At 36.3% G+C, this 23638-nt stretch overlaps 1 protein-coding gene across 2 annotated transcripts in view; it reads right to left on the minus strand.

Moving 5' to 3' along the window:
- The window catches only part of KCNH7 (potassium voltage-gated channel subfamily H member 7), a 211612-nt gene that overhangs the window by 91097 nt on the left and 96877 nt on the right, over positions 1-23638 (minus strand). For both annotated transcript variants that reach the window (XM_036746120.1, XM_036746121.1), the window contains exon 5: positions 7180-7579. In XM_036746120.1, the coding sequence (XP_036602015.1) occupies positions 7180-7579 (400 nt within the window). The remainder of the gene's footprint in view (positions 1-7179; positions 7580-23638) is intronic.

Below are 23638 nucleotides of genomic sequence, written 5' to 3' on the forward strand. Positions count from 1 at the left end.
AGATCCAAAACAGAATTTTCCTCCGTTGGGAAAGGATGAAATTATCAGTAAGGGAAGTTATTAGTTCCTATTCTTTTGGCAGAGGGAATTCCAGGATACCAGGAAAATTGAAGACCCCTCTCTACCCTTATCACTATTACATCATGACTTTGTACTAGGCCTGTCATCTATTTTCCATACTCTTTGTCTGCTTCCTCTTCCTGTCTAAGACATTTATAGTGCACATCAATAATAAAATAACTTTTTTTTCTTCCATTAAGTTTCACCCAAATACTTCTGACCATGATTCCTCACTCTGGTTCTTGGATTTCCTCCTGAGTATTTCAGTACTATTCCTCACCCCACTCCCACCAATTATCACTTTTTACCTATCCTGTTTCTTTTGAATAAAGCATATCTATTCAGAGTCATATTCCAGTAATCCACTGAATTTCTTCAAGCCTCAGTGGCACCTACATAGTCAAATTTACCTCCTCATGTTAGGATCTGTATTTTACATTTCTTGTTACCTAAACTGTGGGAACCTGTATATAGATATTACTTTATCACTGGTTCCCATCTTGGTCTTTTGTAAAATTATGGGTGCCTCAAGTACTATTTTTCCTCTGGTCTGTAGTATCTATCTTAGTGAATATGCCTAACCTGTTTCTTTCTTTCAAACTTTTTAGTTTAAGCAGTTAGTTCCTAATTAACTTTGCAAGATATTAAGTAAATACATACTTGCCACTCTTTGTTAAGTAAATTCCATCTTGACAGGGAATCTATCGTTACCTTACAGGTTAAAGCCAAGGTCTGGAAATTCAGATCCTGTTTTCAGACACCATCTTAGTTGCTAGCTATTCTTTCCCAATTTTAATTTTTTCTTTCCCCTCCCTTACCTCCAATAGGGAACAAGGAGAAAAATATTATATGAGCCATTATGATCTTCAGTTTTTTAGCCAAGACTTTATAATCTATGGTAATACTTTCTAGGTTCCTTTCTGGCAGTATTGTTTGTGTCCATATGCATTGTGAGAACTGTTTTGACAAGTTGTTGGGGAATCTGTGTTGCATTTTGGGTGTGTGACCAAGAAAGATAATATGTGTTCTCTAGTATTGTTCCCAAGTCTTCAAATAACTACAGTATCTCTGAAGAGGGATGAGGGATTTACCAACTACTCTTACTGTTTGTTTCTTTTCTTCCTCTGACCCTTATTAGATGATCTCTTACTTGATGGTTTCTGTGTTTCTACTTCATCAATCTTTAGAAGGTCAAGTAGCTGCTGCTTGTTCAGAGGAGCCAGCTCCTTCCTCTTCAGAAAGAATCTCAAATTAGAGGGTTTTTTTAAGCTCCAAATATATAATTGTCTTTGTCTTCCTTTTGTCCTCTGGTTGACATTCTTGTAAGCTTTTCTTTAACCTCATGAGAGAAGTCAATTTTGTCCTCAGCCACTTAATATCTTTTTTCTCCCATTGAAGCCTCACTTTAGATTTCTTTTTAGGAATATTTCATTGTCCCTGATTACTGAGGGTGTGAAAAGGATTCCTTGAGTCCCTTCACTTTCTCTTCTAGGACGGAAACCAATCTATACTTTGAACATAACAGTTACTTGAGACAGTGGCAGAAATTTAAATATTACACTGAAAATACAAGAAACTACACAATTCTACCTGCTTTCCATACTTATTTAAATTCTGAACCTTGTTTTTTAAATTGCTTAAATTCTTCCTAAGTACCTCCTTAATACCTCTATAGACTTTTGTCACCACAACGACTTGACAGACAAAATAACTTCCTTTCCTTCCTCTCAACAATACCTAGACAACTATATCTGTAACTTTTTTCTCCTTCTCTCATTAGCTTAGTATTCGACAATTTGTTTTGCTTACCAATTCATCTATTTTTTTTATTTACCTTTTCTGACTTTTGCGGGTCAGGGTATTAGTGGAATTGGGGAGGCGTGAATTAACACTTTCCCTCCCCCATCCCACAACAGCACTTAGAGATATTGTGAGCAAAGCAGCCATGGTGTAGCCTTGGGGAAACTTGAATCAACTTTGCCTCTAGATGGACTGATCTGAGATCCAACTGTGGGCCCTTTAGGCAAGAAGAATATAAATGCAGTTTCTCATTGGCAACTGCTATTAATTTCTTTGCTGAAGGCTTTTACTTGCTTTCACTTTCATGAACTGCTTACATCTGAGGATACATTCCTTTCAGGGAGCTATTACCTTAACTTCTCTTTAACTGCCTTGGGAACTGCTTTTACCTGAGAGTATATTAATTGTTTTTATTAGATGGATTGTTGGTTTGAACCTTTAGATTCTGAGTGATCAACTGTAGCACACGGAACCACTACACTTATTTACCTTACCTTGCTTTGCCAATGACCTGCTCTTCCTTCTTGAATTCTTCTCTTCAGCTCTTTACTACTCAGCCTTTTTTAATTTCTTTCAAAATGAGGCTTGCTTTATATTAAGTTCTTCTCTACCTTCAGTCCAAGTTGTTCTCATGTAGCTTACCCCTAAATTGAGCCAGACTTCTGCTCAGATTCAATCTCTGACCTTTTTCACAAGGGTCTAAATCTCTCAAAATCACTTTCATAATTTTTTCTACTCATTTGGTTCTAGTTCTTACCTCTTCTCCTACAACCCTCTCCCGTAGGAGCTGGAAGAAAGTTTTTTTTAAATCATAGCAGTGAGCCTTAGATTTAGAAATAGGAATTAAATTCGAATCCTTGTTCTATAACTAGTTTTATGACTTCAGGAAGTCACATCATCTGTGGGCCTCTGTTTCCTCATCTGAAAATGAAGGGTTAGCTTAGATGACCTCAAAGTCTCTTCCAGCTCTACATCCTATGAGCCTATGATTCACTATATTTAGACTCTGTTATGGTCCCCAAAGTGGTACATGAAGAAGCAAAATTTAATTTCATTAAATAGCAAAGAAACAAAAATGAGAAGGGTAGTTAGATCAAATTAAGTATGTAGAAAAGAATGAACACAATGCTGAGGGGATTGAAGGAATGACTTTCCTGATTATCTGAGGGAGGGAAAGAAACTAGTTAATTATTTGGGAAAATTATGGATGTTATTATTATTGAAAAGATTTGATTAAGGAGTTAGCAGTAAATGCTGAATCATATGCCTATTTTCTCATCTCTCCAAAATATAAGAATAATTTACATGTGTTTCATGGGCACCCTTGAATAGAATGTGAGAAGGGAATGCATGGTTTGTTACAAACCATATTTTATAGCAGACTAGCTTTACAGTCATATAACTGACAGAAGTATAGGATTCCACTGTGCTTCTTATTTGTCGAAAAAAATTGACTTGGTAGAAGAAATTCAGGATTAAAGGCTCTCCTTTAACAAGCTATCTCTTTTGCTTATGTTAGAAAAGACTACAAAAGATTCCTTGATATATGCAACAATATAAATAACTGGTGATATTTTGATTGTTAGTATCAATTGAGGCATAAAACAAGGAAATGTATACCAAACAATGATGCTTTTTGTTGTGGACTATGTCCAGAGGAGTATCTAATTGGGAGATTCATCTGGTCAAATTTTCCAGATGCTGCTGTTAATGGATAATATCGTGCTAATGCAATCAAGTCCTAGAACATTGCAGAATCTCCTAACTGAGGATCATAATCACTCAAAAGAGACTGGACTAGCTAGTCAAATAGGAAAAACTAAGTGGATTAAAATGTAATTCAGTTGGATTTACAGCTTGTAGAGTTGGTTTAGCAGCATATATAGGTTGGATAATATAAAAGGATAATGAACAAGGCCTAGAATTGAATAAGATATAGACGGGGCTGGATTGTGTTTGGAAAATTCCATAGAGTTTTTAATGACTGCAAGTTTCTTCCTGAAACAAATGCTCATCTTTTTTAATATCAATATTCTGCTGGTGAAGGCAACCAATAATAGAATATCAGAGTATTTGTGGAATCAAAACTAGTCATAGGCATTGGTAGGTACAAGTATACTACAGGTTATTATCAACAGGGAATTGCAAGCAAAAAGCAGAGTAATATATATATCACCAAAGGGATGTATGACTGGAAAAGGAGGTGGACTACCTGTATAACATGGTAAGAGTCAAGGTAAATAAATGGACTGCCCATGTGCTGCACTGGTACCTATGTAATGTCAAGAGAGCTAGAGGGAATTTTGGTGGATTGATCATGGAGTATATATAATAGGAGGACTAATATATGAGTCACACAGGGTGAGATGACATGGATGACTTGTTTCTTCATTGTTGGAAGAAATGTCCACATTGATAAGATTACAGATCCACTGGAATATTTAGCTGGAGAAAAGCAAAGCACTTTGCAAAATGTTTATTAAATGCATGCTAAGCAGCAAAGCGGATATAAAAATAAACCAGACACAGTCATTGGCCTTGAAAGCAGTTTACAAGCCAGCGGGGGAGAGAAAATACCAATAACTATAAAACAAAATAGAATATTGTAGGTCTATAAGAATTACAAAGTGCCATGAAAGTTCAAAGAGATTAGATTTCCCAGTTGGAATAAAGAGGTGAAATAGGGAAGGATTCATTGAAGACATCATTTGAACTGGACTTTTAAGGAGGGTTTAGATTTTGACAGGAGGAAGTGGGGGAATCTAGGTGTCAGAAACAATTTGACCAAGAGTGTTAGCCAGAAAGCAAAGAGTTTCAGTGAGCAATCCAGTTTGGCTTAAGAATAGAACATATGAAAGGAAATAGTTTAAAATAATATTGGAAAAGTAGTCTGATGCTATATTACAGAAGGCATTGAATGATAGCATAAAAAGCTTTGACTAATTCAGTAGACAGTGGGGAATCACTAAAGGTTTTTGGACAGAGGAGTAACATGATTAGAACGTATAGAATGGATTAGATTTGGGAGAGATTAAAGGCAGGGAGATTTGTGAGGGGAGAAGTAATATCAAGTATCTACTTATTCTAATATTTTGTTTACTTATCATTAATAAGGATCGAGGAGAGAGGCAGCATGCCTTAGTATATAGAGAATAGATAGAGTAGATAGAGAATGGAGCCAGGAAGACCTGAGGTCAAGTTTCACCTCTGGCTCATACTGGCTACGGGAAACTGGATAAATCACTTCACTTAGTCCTCTAGGGAATTCTCTAAAGCAGTAAATTGCAGAGAAGGTGCTGGTCTGCATTGATAGAAGAAATATTCTCTCCTGGGATTTCCCTATTTCAAACGAAATCATAGGTCCAATCTTTAAATGTAGAGTAGGGAGCTTAGTTCATCAAAAGTGATTATAAAGCCCCAACAATCTACCTTATTTTTTTTAAAGAATCCCAAATATAACTTATTATTGAGGCAATTATTCATTAAGGCAGCTAAGTGGCACAATGGACAGAATGCTGGGCCTAGAGTCAAGAAGATTTTAGATAAAATTTGGCCTTAGACTTTTACTAATTGTGTGATTTTGGGCAGGTAACTTAACCTCTGTTTGCCTCAGTATTCTGAACTGTAAAATAGAGATAGTAATAGTACCTACGGGCTAGGGTTGTTGTGAGGATCAAAGGAGACAATTTTTGTGAAGTGCTTAGCACAGTGCCTGTTACATAAATATTGTTATTCCTATTATCACTATCACCATCACCATCATCACCCCCCATCCTTAATATTTCTTTTCAATCTAAGTGATAGTTCCTAATAAGGACAACGACTATTTCTTGGTTGGTCTGCCCCAAACATAGCTCACTGACTTTATCTTTTTTGCTTTTCTATTTATACTAAAGCCTTTAAAATGTTAAGCCACTCCTATTGCTCTTTGATGGTCTGAAGCAAGAGCAAATATTTAGAGGAAAGACAGGGATACATACTTCAAGCAAATCAGAATGTAAATAAACAATGTTTAACAATTGCTTTTTTATAGTACTTTGAATAAACACATCCTGTTCTTTGTTAATACTGATTTGATTAATGCTTATGTTCCCTTGATAACTCCACTTTATATGACCATGGAGAGGACAAATTCCAGTACCTTATTTTTTTTTTACATCTTTATTTTAGAATAATTTGGTTTCTAATTCAAGGTAGTTTGTTCCTTTGGAATTTCTTTATGAGGCAGGTAATTGGTTAAAAACAAACTCCTTGTCTACAACCATCTGTGGGTATTATGCATGTATTTTACAAGTGCCAATTCAACTAGTAGCTGGCATAAACTTCTGTTTATTGATATACTCCATAGGATTGGGGGAAAGAAAGTTTTTGTGAGAGAAATCACTTCTTTAGGAATGACATTTGTACTTCATCCAGCAGGGCCCATGCACTTTAGAGTGCAATGCAAAATCTATGTTTAAAGTCAAGCCTTTGCTTGGCTTTGGGAGTTGGATCAATAGTTATTTAAAGGCAATTTTATTTAGTTATGCAAATGTCCAGATGTTCATGGCTGGAAGGGCTTATATACATATATATGTTCATAAATGCAATGTATGTTAAATAATTTGGCCAACAAACTGGGGAAAACACACTTAGAATAAATTGGACTAATAGAAGCATTTTTCAAAATTCAATATTTTAAAAACTGAAAGTCAAGTATTTGAATTTAGTTGGTAATCTAAAGTTGATATTTTTTAATTAGGGTCTTATAGTAACACTACCCCCCTTTTAGGGGTTCTGAAATGTGAACTCATAGGATTTTTCATCTCAAAGGATGCTAAAGTGGTTCAAACTGATTAGCCCACTGCAACTATGGTTGTCTCCACTTTCCTCTACCCCCGACTTTCTAGTGCAGTGGCACAAGTAGATGACCCTCATTCAATGCCTAAGGAAAAATTTTTAACACCTCTGCAAAAATGGAATCATGAGATTGTCTTTTGCATTCAAACAAGCCTCTACCTGAGAAGGAAAAACTTCCTGAAAAAAGTCTCTACAGTAATAAAGAACACCATATAAAACTATTCCATCCCAGAATCCTAAGAATAATGTAATTCCAACTTCATTCTGGTGATATGCTTAGGTCTTAATAACCTTTGATCGTTTTTATAGTGTCTGCTCTGGAATAAGCCAGATCCCAAAGAACAAAACATTTGATAATGTTCCATTATGCCCATAATTTTCCTCACTTATCTTTTTCCCCTCCCTTTATCCACAACAGACTTATCCTAGAATTATCAATATATTCCTTCTATTCGGTAATCAGACAGAAGTTTTACTTACAGCCAATCAACATGACACAAATGGAAAAGATTTTCTCCGAATTGGTGTTAGGAGACACATTCCCGAATCCTACACTTGTTAAACTGCTGAAGGTAAAGTAAAGTGCTGTAACGTATTTGTCTTTAATGGATGGTCCAGAGCTTGCATCACTTTGATTGTAACGTTTTCCAATTTGTTGTCCTAAGGTATCCAACCATCCAATTTTGTCAATCAGGTAAGGCCTTTCTACATTGCCAATAGCATACCAAATGCAAGCCAGCCAATGTGCAATTAGCGCAAATATGCACATGAGAAGCATGAGAACAGCAGCACCATATTCAGAATATCGGTCCAATTTCCGTGCCACTCTCACCAATCGCAGAAGCCTAGCTGTCTTCAAAAGGCCAATTAGTGTTGTGGTCTGCAGAAACAAATACGCAACATCAGAAAGTGTTACTACTCAGGAGGAGGCATGTTCCCAAATGGTAAATCCAAGCTTTAAAAAAAATTGCTTTCAAGTGAAAGATCAAGTTATAACAGTGAGTTTTAATTAAATATTCATTTCATTTCTTTAATTAGATCCTGAACCACCACATTGTGAGATAGGTTGCAAGGAGACAATTTGCTGCACAGCAAGGAAAGAACATTCTAAGAACTGGTTATATTGGACACTATGCTTAATTGATAAACTTTAGTTCTAGACTAGGAATCTGTTGGGTGGGAGAACTTCTACCTTCATGTAGGAGTTCAACAATATTATGGTGGCAGTTTAACACTTCAGCTTCTAGGTGTCACAGATAACCATGTGTATCTCTAATAATATGATTATTATGGACCAAAGACTGGGCCATGTAATAAAAGGACACTAGGTCGGCATTTGGCCTTGAAATCTGATAACTATAAATTGTATATTTGTTTCTTAGATTTCTTAAACAATGTCAATTATAAGGACTATATAATCCATAGAGTATGTAATCATTCTATAGTTACATGGTAGTTACCAATCAATTATTGAGTCATTTTATCTTTATTTTACTGTGAATACTTATTTCACACAACACCTCCAACTGAATTAAGAATAATAATCACCACATTAAAAAAGATTTTAAAGTTGAATGTAAACATTGAAAGTTATCTTTTTATAACCGTTAAAAAAGCAACAAAACCCTCCTACTTCAAAGAAAAACCTTTCTATTAAAAGAAATACTAAAATACATTTCATTGTATATTTTCTTTGGATACTCTAGCACCATACTGGGCAAAGAGAGTAGAGAGTATCCTCTCTAGGATTCTCTCTGATAGTCTATGGCAATAGAGGCATACTCATTTTAGCTGTCACATAACGATTTTCTTCTTTAAGGAAATGCAGAAAGTTTGGAGATGCGTACTTCTAAGAATTCTGATTTCTATTACTCTGTTATTTTCATTGTGTCAGGTACTATGAAGAGAAGGGTAGAGAGAAGGAGAGAGAAGAGTTGGGAAGGAGAAGTTTTTAATAAGGACAACCCTTCTCAGAGTATGGAGGGAGGCACTGAGGTAGAATTGGCCTACTTCCTCTTGTTGGAAGGTACATTTTCACTTTCATCCCCTGGGCATTTCACTTAGTAAGGTATGGATTCTGAAATTAAATAGGACCTTTGAGTTCTGAAAAGAAGTAATATATCTTCCAATTTATCTAACTTTCCCACCTAAGGCTATACTCTTGTAAGAAGAGGTAACACCTGCCTTCTAGCTCCGTGCACAAACCACCAGGGACTTTGAAAGGCAGAGATTTGAACTGGCTACACATACTGTTTATCATGTTGACAGCAGGAATTTCCCTGGCTCACTCACCAGTTTTCTTCTGCTTTTATTTTGAGTATTTCCCCCCTACTTGTACTGTGACCCATTTATTTGTTTTATAACTGGAGAAATATTTGAGATTTGTTATTTGAAACTGCTGTATCCATATAGTAGCTTGGGGGCAAACTGTTATATTGACTTAAAAATAAATAAAATATAATTTTGAAAAACACTAGGCAAGCAGTTATTTAAAGGAAATGCTTCAAAACAAGTATGAAGGTGACTGGGTAAAAACAACTGTCATGGCTACAAAGATGGCAATACTAAAAAGATACTTCATTTACAAATGGAAAAAATCTGTTGAGTGCACACTAATAATAAAGAAAATAAACCAGTGTCATTGGATTGTTCTGAGGTTATTCATAAATTAAAAACAATAATCATTAAACACCAGATGTCATCAAGTGCACCAAGCATACAAATTGACATGGTAAACATAGCAAAGAAAATTAGGTGAATATGGAACTGGGAAGGACATGGTGGAAGGTCATATATTTCCACATAATTTATATTATTCATAGGAAATGATCCTGTAGAATCAACCAGAGTTGCAGAATTTACTCTGAAACTATTACTAAGCAATTGGTCTAGGTCCCTGTTGAATTATAAGGATGAATAAATATTGACTTCAACAATCAAAGAAGTTCTCCTGTGGTTCAGTAATATGTTCCCGAATGCAATTACTTATGCTCCTTTGACAAGGTAAAAAATGGCTCTGACTCATGTCTATTGTTATCCTGTTGATACCAACACACTTGAGCACTCTTTGTTAATCACTGTAGTGTACCATGGTATCACCAAAAGATAATTATTTTTATATTATAGATGACACTTTGTATTAAAATAGCACTTTTTATCTTCAGTGGCTTTAAATACTTAATTCTCATAACACTCTAGCAAAGACTGGAGGTTTATTGCCCCAGTTTACAGATGAGGGTTAAGTGATTGTCTCAGAACCTCAGAGGGATAACAAGGGAAGAACTTGAATTCTCAGATCTCTGCCTCATCACTCTAGCCACTTAACTATGTCTCTTCCAGTAGACATATTTGGAAAATGAATATCCAGGGAAAACCAACTAACAGCTTTCAAAGTCTGCCTTGAACAGTTTTTGAAGCTTCAGCCAATTTTACCGGTGAACACTATCTTGCTCAGAATTGATATTTGCTTGATTTTAAGGGATGTAATTAACACCTACCTCTTATATTAATCATATTCTATCAGACTTTTGCTGAAGACAGTTTTGTTTTAGGGACATAGTTTATCCCACAGCATATTCAAATTTATGTAGTAACCAGTTGTGTTATACCATGGGTCTTCTGTATTTGTAGGTTTCATTCAGGAAAATACTCTTTTTAAATGAAACTATATACTGACCCATATCTAAATAATAGAAAAGTTACTTAATGGAAATGAAGAATTATCTTTTAAGTATTCTTTCCCTCCTTTCAAGACTCAATTTAGGTGCCAACTCCTTCATGAAGTCTTCTCTAGTATCCCCAGGTGTGAATGATATTCCACTGACAGATTTCTAATAAAACTTTGAATGTCTCCTTTGCAGTTATTGCATTTCTGCCTTGTATCCTGATTTATATTTTCCCACTATTAGGCTGTGAGCTTCTTGATTGAAAGAACTGTTTCCTATTGTTAGATCCTCAGCATTTGGTCTTGTACACAGTAGGCACTTAATAAAATTTTATCCAACTGTTGACTTTTTATTTTGAATTAGAATTCAGTACATATTCATCCAAGATATAAGTCATGGTTCCTGGCTATAGTTACTATAACTGATCCTTGTCAATAGAGATCCTCCTGTAAGGATTATATGGTATGGTAGAATGTAATAGTTTAAGTACTGGGGGAAATCAAGGAAATGGATTATTAAAATGGCAGAATATATGAAGAAGTGAATGGTTGGGTAGTGGAACAACACCAAACAAAAGATATCTTTTTAATCTTTTGAGTTGTGTAAAAAAGATATAATGGATATGGACAATTCCCAAAGTCCACATAGAGTCAGAATGACCATCTAATACATGTTGGAACTAGCAATTTCTCTTAAATGATTGAACGAGATTTTAAGCTTTTCATGCCAGAATGCCAAAGACTTAAAGGCCACTTAGTTAAGAGTTTTATCTTAATGCATATTGTCACAACTGGCTTCTTCTGTGAAATGTCTATTCTTCTAAGTATTCAATTATGTCAATTTTCTCAATAGTGTGTGAATTCTGTCTAATTCCAACAGCTTTAAATATAAGTTGTCCATGTCCATATTTTCTCAAATCACAGACAGCTCTTTATCTTTGAGATAGAATTTTTGTGACGGAATAATCTCAGAATTGGAAGCTGTTTTGGGGTTCACTTAGTCCAACCTCCCTTAGCTCCCTTCTTGAGTATCTCCATAAGTGGTGATCTAGCTTTTGTTTTATGACCTTTGCATTTAATCTTTTTAGTGTCATGGACCCCTCTAGAAGTCCTGTGAAGTATACCATTTTTCGGAATAGTGTTTCTAAATGATTAAAACCAAATACATTTAATTCCAAAGGAAACCAATTATATTGAAATATAGTTATAAAAATATTTTTAAAGTTGACGAACCCCAGGTTAAGAACTCCTGAATTAATGGGAACACACTACCTTAAGAGGATGCCTATTCCTTTTGTAGGCATTCTCTCCATTCATACAGATCCCTATAATTTGTAATCTTAGAAAATTTCCTGGGGGGATTGAGAGGTTAAATGATTTGCCCATGGTCACACATGTAACATGTGCTAAGAGGAGGACTTGAACCCAGGTCTAATTTTAGACCAACTCCCTCTTTCTATTATACTGCATCACCTTTCTATCTAGAGACTGTAGGAAAGAAAAAAGGTTCCTAAATGAAAACTAAGTATGTTCTAAAGCAACCTGAATAAACCTCATTTATGAGACAGAAATTATGCTCAAGAATTTGCCAGTACTCTTTACTCAATGAACTATAATGCACAAAAATCTGTGAGTATGACAAATTCTGTAACTACATTAAAAAATTTTCCTAAAGCTTTGTATTTCAAATTTGGGTGTTTTGGTCTTTGATCTGTATTGCCCTACAGGTAGATGAAAAGTAGAATCAAACTCTCTTTTTTGGGGGGATTTTATTGTTAATTTATAAATAAGAAAATAGAAACAATAAGCTATTGGTTGTCATGAAAAAGGCTGGAAGATAGAAAGAGAACTAAAAACTCCAATGCAATCTGCTCTGTCCTTTCATGATGCTATAAATTCAAATTTTTAGTGGGTAGCAAATGGCATAAGTCAATGGTTCTTGTTTAATTTGGATCTCATTCCAAATTACTCTTCAAATCTGTTTGCTCATTGTAGTTTCCCAGTTGAGGAGCAATAGCCAATATAACAAAATCAGTCAGTGCCAATATTAGAAACTGAATTCATACCTTATTAGTTCTTATCCACTGCTTAACCTTATAAGCCACACTAACTTTTCCATTGCCATCACAGAAAAGAATCAAGAGGTTGTAAGGGACTTTAGAAAATCACCAGTATGAAATAGTATAAGGTGCACTGGATTCTAGGTCTAGCTCTTCTACTTCATACCCATGAACATATGTGATCTAGGGCAAATAACTTCATATAGCCATGCTTCAGTTTCCTCATTTGTGAAATTTGAGGACTTTGGTTAGGTGATCCATGACATGATCTACAATCCTTGCATTAGGCTTACTTACAGGAAAGTCCTTAAAGACATATGAAAACTACTATACAACCCAAGACTCCCAGAACAGGAAATTCTATAACTTTCAGAAACTTATTTAAATGTTTAACAGCCGTCACTATTAGGAAATTCTTTCACATAGCTGACCTAAATTCATTAGGCTAAAGTTCAGCCACAGTTGTTTTAGTTTGCTCTGTTCATAATGGAGATGAAAAACTGTTTGCCTTCAATACATTATAGTATAGCAATACATTTACACAACAGTATATATTTAATATATATATATATATATACATATATATATACCCCATAGCAAACAAGATTATGGGAAGAAATTAAATGGTGCGTTTGATATAAGATGTTTATTATGTGAACTAGACTTGCTGTGTGCAAATAAGTATATTCTGACATAAAAATAAAACACCATGTGCTTGATTACCAATGGATAATACATAAATGATGGATATATGTGTGTATACACATATACATTTTCATACACACATACACAAGGTTTGTACCTTGAAGGCATTTCACTCTGGAACTCACGGATTGGACTACAGTAGCTATGGCTATATTTTGTGCCCTCCTGACTCAGAGTGAATGTCAATAGTAACTGTTTCTCTTTTGACCAGTATCCCAGAGGGTCTTCCCCTCCAAGTTGGATTATTACTATTTTTTTAAATAAAGGGGCTATCCCTTGACTCACTTCTTAAAGAGGTCTATTCATTGAATGGGTGTTACCTCACTCAGAGTGAGAACCTGAAAAGGCCTTAGCCTAAAAGGGCCAGGGTCTCCCATTGCATCCTGGGCCATCTCCAGTCATCCTGATGAATACCTGGCCACTAGACCCAGATGACTCTGGAGGAGAAAGTGTGGCTGGTGACCTTGCACAGCACTCCCTCACTCAAATCAAAGTCAACTGCAAGTCATGTCATCATTTCCCATGATGTCATGGTCCTCTTTGAAAATGAAAGACAAACACAACAACACACATACGTAGATCTATCCATTTAAAGGCAAAGATCACTGTAATAGTGCTCCACCCATACTCCTGTTCAGGAAGTAAGCAAATGAGATTAGTCTGTAATTCAACCATATTTGTAAGACTTTTACTGCTAACCTCAACATGAACCAAAAGAAAACAGTTTCTGTAATAATGATAATGATAGATAAAATTTATATAGCACTTTAAGGTTTACAGATCACTTTACTCATAACAATTTCAAGAAGTAGCTAGCATACATATTATTACACCCATTTTACAGTTGAAGTAACTTAGAATATGAGTGACTTGTCCATGGTCACAAATATATATGAGTCAAACTTGGGTCAGGGTCATCTGACTTCAAAGTCATAGCTCTTTTCACTATACCACACTGCTTTCTATAAATCCAGACTATAAAAACTTGGTAGTTAATGCATAGTGGATCTATCTATCTATCTTCTATCTATCTATCTATCTATCTATCTATCTATGCATTAAAATATTCAAAGATTCACTAGAAAAATGGACAAATTCTATTATTATTCTTGTTAAACTATGGTGTGTCTAAGAAGTTTTCCCTTTCTCCTTGCTGTTTTATGTAATTAAGCATTTTAGCATTAGCTCAAATCTCATTGATCTAGACTAATGGCAAAGAGCTAAAACATGCATAATTATTTGTTTCTATATTTGTATACATTCATTTGGCTTTGGAATATGTTTTGGTACTTTGAATTGGATATAGGTTTGTTGGGTGTGTGAGGAATTTCCTTTCAACAATTAAGTAAAACCACGTGGTAGAGATGCTTCTGCAAAAACACTGGGAATATGGATGGTTTTCTTGAACTAATGACTGCTAAACTACTCTTCGTGGCCACACTCAGTGACGTGACTATATGAGTGTAATGCAAAGGATCAGCATAAATGGAATCTATTTTTCTTAAGTCTTCTCTGGATCAGGTTGATTAAGTATTTGAATTTTCAAAATCTTATTGGTGGGATGCATCGAGACTACTATAAATGGAAAGAACAGAGATAGCAATCATTTCATAATAAATAAATTAATAAGTCTGCCATTTATTGATCATGCAAACTGTCCATAAGGCAAGTATTTGAGCAGAGTTCTTCAGTAGGCACTAATAATAATTAGGAAAGACTTACCACTGGTGAGCCAAAATGGAAAAGATAACCCCAAATACGAAAAATTCACTTCTGTCATCATTGACAAGTCAGTCGGTCAATAAGCATTTGCTAATGATAATAGCTAATAATATTTTATTAATTTGTTGATGTTAATAATAATAAAAGCACATTTATATAGTGCTTTAAGGTTTGTAAAGTGCTTTACAAATAGTTGCTGATTTGATTCTCACTAGAACTTTGGGAGGTGGATGCTAATATTATCCCCAGGAAACTGAGACTGAGAAATGTTAAGTGAATTGCCCAAGGTCACAAAGCTAGTAAGTCTCTGACTTAAATTCAGAATTTTCTGACTCTGTGTCTAGTGCTCTATCTATGGTGCCACTTAGCTGCATTTAATATGTAAGTACTTATTATGTGCTAGGCACTATGTTATGTATTGGAGATGCAAAGAAAGGTAAGAACAGTTTCTGACCTCAAGGAACTCACATTCTAATGGGGAAGAAAATATGCAAAAATTTGTACATACATATTGTATCCATATATACATACATATATGTGTATTTACATACAACCCTATACAGAAAGAGGTAATTTCAGAGGGAAGGCAGTAGATTTAAGGGAAAATGAGATAAGCTTCATGCAGAAGGTGGGATTTTTAACTGAGTCTTGAAGGAAGCAGGGAAGTCAGGAGGCAGAGATGAAGAGGGAGAGCATTACAGGCATGGGAGACAGTCAGTGAAAATGCATGGAGTTGGGAGATCAAGTATCTTATATGAGGAATAGCATGGAGGCCAGTGTTTTACATGGGAAGGAGTGAAGTGTAATAAGACTGGAAAGGTATGAAGGCGCTGGGTTAAAAAGGCCTTTAAAAACTAGAGAATTTTATATTTGATCTTGGAGATAATAGGGAGTCAGGGGAATTTATTCAGTGGGGAAAAGGAGGTGACATGGCCAGACCTGCACTTTAGGGAGATCACTTTGATAGCTGAGTGGAAGGTAATCTGTAATTGAAGATACAGGGAGACTAACCAAAAGACTATTGCTCTTACAGGTTCAATGTGATAATGGCAGTATTGTGGCAGTTGTCATAGAAGAGAAGGGGGAATATATGAGAGATTTTTAAAGTTAGAATAATAGGACTTGGAAACAGACTGTAAGGAGGTGGTGAAAAAGAGTAGAGTCCAGGAAGACACTTTGGGTATGAATTTGGGTGACTAGAGAGATGGTGGTACCCTTGACAAGAATAGAGAAGGCAAGAAAAGGGGAGCATTTTTGGGAAAAGATAATGAGTTCAGTTTTGGACATATAGAGTTTAAGATGTCTATTTGAAATATCCAATAGGCAGTTGAAGATATGAGACTAGAGAGATGTTAAGGCTGGGATAAATAGTTAGAGAATTATTCACCTAAGGATGAGAGATGAAGTGTTGGAGAAGACTGGATGGAATGGGATTACATACTTAGAATAATGGAGTCTCCTTTGGCAAAGAGAAGGCCCACCTCTTCATGTGAGACTGGTAAGGGAGGAGATAGCGGGAGATAGCATCTGAGTCATATGAGAATAGGAAGAGGGCATAAGAGGGAGCTCTTGACAAATGTTCTCAATTTTTTTTCAGTGAAATACGAGCCAAGATTTTTAGCTGAGAGGTTGAGGGAGGGAGAGCCTTGGAAGGTTTGAGGAGAGCTGAAAATTTTACAAAAGCCACTGTGGTGAGCATAGTAGAGAATTCATTAGGGAGGTGTGAAAGGATTGCCTTGTTGCATGCAGTGAGGGTTTAGTTGAAATTATGTAACATAAATTTGTAGTGGATGCAGTCAGCATGGTTTGTGATTTTCTCTAGCTCTGTTCAGCAGCTCAAGAACAGGAGTAAAGGTGAGAGGGTGGGAATAATATAACGTTGAAGCTTGGTGGGGCAAGATAGGTGAAAGAAGAAAAAGTGTGAGGGACTCAAGAGTAGAAGATGATGTAGAATTAAACTGGTCCACCAAAAGGTTAAGATGGGAAAGGGATGAGAGTTTGTTGTTGTTTAGTCGTGTCTGACACTTTGTGACCCTCTTTGGAGTTTTCTTGGAAGAGATATTGGAGTGCTTTGCTATTTCTTCTCCAGCTCATTTTACAGATGAGGAAACTGAGGCAAAAAGAGTGAGGTGACCTGCCAAGGGTCACACAGCTGGTAAGTGTCTGAGGCCAGATTTGAACTCAGAAAGGTGAGTTTTTCTGACTCCAGGTCTGGCACCATCTACTGTGCCACCTAGCCACCCCAGATGATAGTATAGCCAGTGCCATGGGTGATGACTTGGGAAAGAACAGAGTGGTGGAGAGATTGTAGTTCATGGTGAGGACGGAGAACTGGGTTAGGGATTTTAAGACAGAGTGAAAGATGGATTAAGAAAAGATTATGATCAGACAAAGGAATTTCACAGTTCATGAACATGGAATTGGAACGTTTGTGAGTGGTGGCAAGATTTAAAGTATAGCCATCTCATTTTGTTGCTGACATAAGGTAAAGGAGTAGGACATAGGAAATGAGTAAATTGAAACTCAGAAATGAGGATGTTTAAGTATCACTATGTATGTTAATATGATATAATATGAGGGCAGGATTTGAAAAGGAGAGACCATTAGCCTGACATTGACCTTTTTCAGGAAGGAAGGGGAATATCCTGGGCTTCAGTAGATAGCAGCTACTAAGAATTATGATTAGGTAATCTAATATGAATTTAATGAACCTCAAAGAAGGAGAGGTTACTGAGTGATGATGGTAGAGGGAGAGTCTGAAAGTGGTAATGGGGACCGGAGCTGGTGGTGGTGGTGGGAATAATGAATGAAAGTGCAACAATATTATTCTGGAAGATGTCTTATCAGGATGGAGCTGGGCCTTAGTGAGTGCAAAAAGTAAGGAGTAAGAAAGGGAAAAGTTTAAGATGAAAGCAAATTTCTTAACTATAGAACAGACATTGAAGGAATCAGATTGGAAGGGATGGGAGTAAGGACACAGATAGAGGAGGCAGGAGAATGGAGTTTGTACAGTGATGTGTAGGGGTTTAGAATCACTGGGATGGGGAGAGTAAAATAATATATAGTATGAAAGAATACTATCCTTTGAAAAATGAGTTCCAGCAGATTATTAATGACAAGTAAACTGACACCTTGGAATCTCAATTTCCTCGTCTGTAAAATGGTGACAAGCATATCTGTAACACCAACCTTATAGAGTTGTTGTGAGTTTCAAAGGAGGTAATGCATATAGAGTACTTTACCAACTTTAATGTGCTCTATAGATGAAAGCATTGATACCATGTGCCAATGATGGTGAAACAAGTTGCGTAGTGTGGTAGCTGAGGATGCAATAATTAGAAAAATGAAAGATTTGTTCATGCGTTTGTCTGACTAGTTATTCACCATTAGGAAAATATTAATGCCTAGTCAAATCCACTTAATGTCAGTATTCATTTTCCCCAGCATTTCTTAAGAGTGGTATGAAGTTCTTCAAGCTGAAAATGAAATGACGAATTTTAAAGAAATTGAGCAGCTTTGTTCACATTTCCAAATGCCAGCTTTGTTAAAAATGCTACTTCCAATCTATTCATTGTTAATATAGCAATTATGCATGTAAAATAATGTGATTAAAAATTCAAATATTTTTTCATTTCAAGACCTGAATTCAAATTATAAAACTTGCTTGAAATAGCCTACAATTGAGGGCAATGTGGACAAGGAAAACATTAATTTTCATCTGGAATTAAACAAAAATATCATTTCAGGCTGATTGCCATAAATAGATGTATTTCCTATGAGCTAATCCAGAATTCTATGGTGCATGGAAGGACCATTTTATTAACTGAGTTGAAATTAAGTGAGTGTAGATATTCTCATTTTCCATTGAATGACTTGATGGGGCCTTTTGAGTTGGAAGTCAGTCTTTGCAATGTGTATAGTCTTAAAGGAATTTGTACATATGTGTACAGAAAAAAGCATTTATAATATTGATGCTTAAATAAAAACCTGTAACTTAGAGGGGATAGTGAGGATGTAAAATGAACTACAAAGGATATCAAACTTGGATTGCCTTTCTCAAAATTCCTTGGGCTGCAAAAATGACCCTATATCATCATTCATCCATCTGTCTATCTGTCTGTCTATCTATCTGTCTGTCTGTCTATCTATGGCAGTTAGGTGGCACAGTGGATAGAGTGCCAGCCCTGGAGGCAGGGGGACCTGAGTTCAAATTTGGCCTCAGATAACTTATTAGCTATGTGACCCTGGGCAAATTAGTTAACTCTGTTTGCCTCTGTTTCCTCATCCGTAAAATGAGCTGGAGAAGGAAATGGCAAACCATTCCAGCAGCTTTACCAAGAAAACCCCAAATGGAGTCACAGAGAGGCTGAAATGACTCAACATCAACATATCTACCTATTTTCTGTCTATTTCTATGCCTTTGCATATGCTATCCCCTAGGCCTGGGATGTTCTTTACCTTCACCTTTACTTCTTGTACTCTCTTGTTTTCCCTAAAGCTCAGTTCCATCTCCTACATGAAGTCTTTCCTGATTCCCCAACCTACTAATATTTCATCTCTCAAAAGTATCTTGAATTTACTGTGTGTGTGTGTGTGTGTGTGTGTGTGTGTGTGTGTGTGCGCGTGCGTGCACATGTTGTTATTCCTCTGATCCAATGTAAGGCCCTTTCCTGCAGGAATGCTTTCATCTTTCTTTTTATATTCCCAACATCTAGTATAGTGCCTGAGACATAGTAGGTATTTAATAAATTTTTGTCGACTTGTAATTTCATGAATGCTCGTTTCACTTTCTTCTGTTTCATATATTACAGACCTCTTATTGCATTTGTGTGTCAGAAAAATACTGGGGAGCAATAATACACCATAGACTAAATATCAATCAGTGCCATGCTATCTTTCTTTTACAAAGTCAAGCTTGATATGAGGATGTTTAGGTGTTAGTAGAAGCAGTAGTGATAGTAGTAGCTGTCATCATTGTAGCAGTGGTAGTAGAAGTAATAGCTATCAGAATAGTTGTAGCCTGGTATTTTGATGGATCTGTAATCTCATTGACATGGGCTCTCCCTCCTCCTCTGATGTATGTAGATAGATCTTTAATAACTTCTCATCTTTTGTGATTTTTTCCCCCAGTCTTTCTACATAGATAGCTGCTCCACAGAGGAGGTCTTTCTCTGGCTTTTTAAAAATTATGTTGAAGTCAATGCAACACTCAGGTTACTTCTTTGTTGTCTCTTGCAGGTATAATGTGACCACTTTACCTCCTTTTCTGGTCTTGTTCTGATGATGTATTTTATACTACTTGTATATAAGTTCCCTAGTAATCTATTGTAGTTTACTTATACCCATTGTGCATCTTTCCACTGACCTTTAGGGAATTTGCAACTTTGGTTCTTTTGTTGTTCAGTCATTTTCAATTGTGTTTCAATTGCTCTTCATGACCCCATTTGGGGTTTTATTGGCAAAAATACTGGAGTGGTTTTGCCATTTCCTTCTCCAGTTCATTTTACAGATGGGGAAACTGAGGCAAACAGGGTTAAGTGACTTGGCCAAGGTCACACAGTCAGGAAGGGCCTGAGGCCAGATTTGAACTAAGGAAGATGAGTCTTCTTGATTCCAGGTCTGGCACTCTATCCATTGTGCCACCTAGCTGCCCACTCTTTTGCAGTAGGATTTGCTAATAATAAATCCATTTAAAATCTATTCCAATGCTTCACCTTTGTGTAGAGGTGACTGGCTTCTCAAAGACTAGGCTATGGAACTTGAACTCAAGCTATGGTAAAGTAAAAAGTTCTAAGCATGGGTTGGGTGACAGACTTCCATGAAAGCACCAGCATGACTAATTGCTAAGAGGATTGCCACAAGATGTTTGGTTACAAATAGTGAAATATGTTTTGACTATTGTGACTCATGAAACAAAGTAATAGAATGGTTATATGCCTAATGGAAAGAGGACATATATTACTAAGAAGACTATAGATTAAAGAAAAAAGAATTTAGTATTGAAATATCTCATGGTCAATGGAAAAATGGACAGCGAGGTGGTATAGCAGTTAGAGCACTGGGCCTGGAGTAAAGAAGACCTGAATTTAAATCTGACCTCAGGCTCTTACTAACTTTGTGACCATAGGCAAGTCACTTAACCCTTTTTGCCTCAGTTTCCTCATCTGTAAAATGAGCTAGAGAAGGAAATGGTAAACCACTCCAGTATCTTTGCCAAGAAAACCCCAAATAGGATCATGAAGAGCCAGACAGGACTGAACTAGATCAACAGCAGTAACAACAAAATAGAAAAATAGCATTCAGGGACTAAAAAGTACTAAAGGATCGTGAAGAAATTCATGTTACGAACCTTACATCAAGATATAAAAGTGACCTTTAAGTAATATAACCTCTCTAATCTTCAGTTCCCTCATAGGCAACATAGGAATGATAATAATAGTTGACTTGCCTGAATTCAGGAGACTGCATTAGATGATCTCTTGAAGGCTCTCCTAGTTCTAGGCTTACTTATTAAAATTCCAACAAAAAGGTAACATCCGCATTATGATTACCTAGTTCTGTGGACTATTACTTAAGAAGGAATTTTAAAGATTGGAGCTGTTCCAGAGAAGTGCTATTAAAATGGATTTATATCATATAATTTCAGACTTGGAAGGAATGTCAGCAGCCACTCAGTCCATCCCTGAAAAAAGAATGCCCTCTACAACTTTCCTGACAAGTGGTCGGCTAGCCTTTGCTCCAGTATTTCCTGGGAGGGGAAAATTCACCACTAGCTCAGGCAGCCCATTGTACTGCTGGGAGAGCTCTAGTTGTCAGTAAGTTTTTCTTGACATTAAGCTTACATTTGCCCCTTTGCAGCCTTTACCTATGGATTTGCCCTCTGGAACCTAAAAGAACATGTCTAACCCCTCTTTCATAGGGTAATCCTTCAAAATACTTGAAGATAGCAATTCTGTTCCAACTATTTCCACTATGTCTACTCCTCTTTTGTCTAACCACCCCCACTTGCTTTGTAAATTAAAAAAAACAGAATGAAGTCTATGAAGAAAGATTAAACCAATTGGGATCCTCCACTGAAAATATAAAATGAATAAATCAAATGTAAGTGCAGCATGAAGGATTTAGATTTTAAGGAAGACTTTGGTGAATGTGAATATTGTTGCAAATGGCCATGGGGTATGCAGTGAAACTGACAGAAACATATTTTAAAATAGTATGTATTATCATCTGTCAGGGATGGCTCTTCCTGAAGTCAGAGGAACAACCTTCAGGATCTCTCAAGGTCCCCTTTCAGTCTCCATATGGCTTTCCTTAGCCCATATGGTTCTTAATGCCTAGAAGAAGACTAAAAGATGACATAATTACTACTTCATGTATATTAGTAACTATTAACAATAGAGATTAGGAAATATTATGCATCTGGGTGGTTGTCTGGCACAGCTTTTGACTTCATTAAGTTTATAGCATTATAAATTATAAAAGAAGAGAATTAAGTTCTGTAGAATGAAAAACCAGGCAGGTTATAGAAACTTTTCTGAAATCTTTAGAAACGGAAAAGTAAAATACTTGGAATAGGTTAAGTCAAACCCTGCTGAGAATCACAGAAGTAGATGAGCTAATCTCTTCAAGTCCTTTCTAACTTGATGATTCTGTGATTTGGTAATTTTATTCTAAACTCAAATACCAAAGAGCTATTTCTTCATGTGATCAAGCTTCCCTGATGAGCCCATTTGGGCACATAATATCTTTCCACTGGAAGCATTTATTTTTCACTTGTTTAGGACCATAATGTATTGCAACTACATTAATAGTCTTTAGGACCAGTCTAAGGCCTTGTAAAGCCTGGTGGGATACTGAGGGCTAGAGGGCCACCATGATTGGTAGATCTTAATGAAATAGTTGTGACAAATGTAAAGCCTAAGAGACAGAGCTCGGTGGTAATTAATAATCAATTTGTTAATCAGGCTAGGACATAATCAGTCAATTGATGGTCAGTGGTCCCTCTTGGTAACCAAAGGGAGCCTCCTGAATGCTTAAATGCCTTTAGAAAAGGGGGTGCCCCTGACAGGTAAAAATCAACCTTTATTAGTGAACAAGGAATGAGGGATGGACTTTCAAATGAGGAAGTGGGCTAAAGTCTTCAGCTTTACCTGCAGAAAACATGATTTGATCATGAGACAGCCACCTCCATCCATCTGGACAAAGGAACCCATCTCTATCCAGACCACTTGGTTGGTTTTCTCCTTCATAAGCTGGGTCCCCTTGGACTCTAATAGAGGGGTATAATGACATAGGCCCAATGCTTTGGTGCTGGAATGCACCTAAATTAGCATCTGTTTATACTATGAATAAAAGTAAGGTCCCCTAGTTGGGTAAGGTCCTGTCCAAGATTGAGTAGAATGTTCCTGGAGGATTAGGCCAATCTCATCTGTCAGCCATGTCCTTCAGAGACCCACTGAATGACCTAAATGAGGAAATAAAGGGGAAAACGCATCTTTATCCTAATTTAATAACTGTGATTAATATAATAGAGAAATAATTGTTTTCCCTCAGTGTTTATTAAAGGTACAAATGTTCACTTTGCCTATGGCACCAATAACCCTAGGGCAATCCTAACATTCCTATAACATTGCTAGAGGGAAGACCTTGGATATATTATGGATCAAATCATGTAACTTGAAACAAAACTACACATGGAAAAGCACAATATAAGGTTTGCTCACGACCTGTGTTATTGCTATTCCCATGGTTGGCTGGCCTTAGGTGAAATTATGACACTGATAAAATC

Source organism: Trichosurus vulpecula, chromosome 2 (assembly GCF_011100635.1).
Source record: "Trichosurus vulpecula isolate mTriVul1 chromosome 2, mTriVul1.pri, whole genome shotgun sequence".
NCBI classification, from domain to species: domain Eukaryota; kingdom Metazoa; phylum Chordata; class Mammalia; order Diprotodontia; family Phalangeridae; genus Trichosurus; species Trichosurus vulpecula.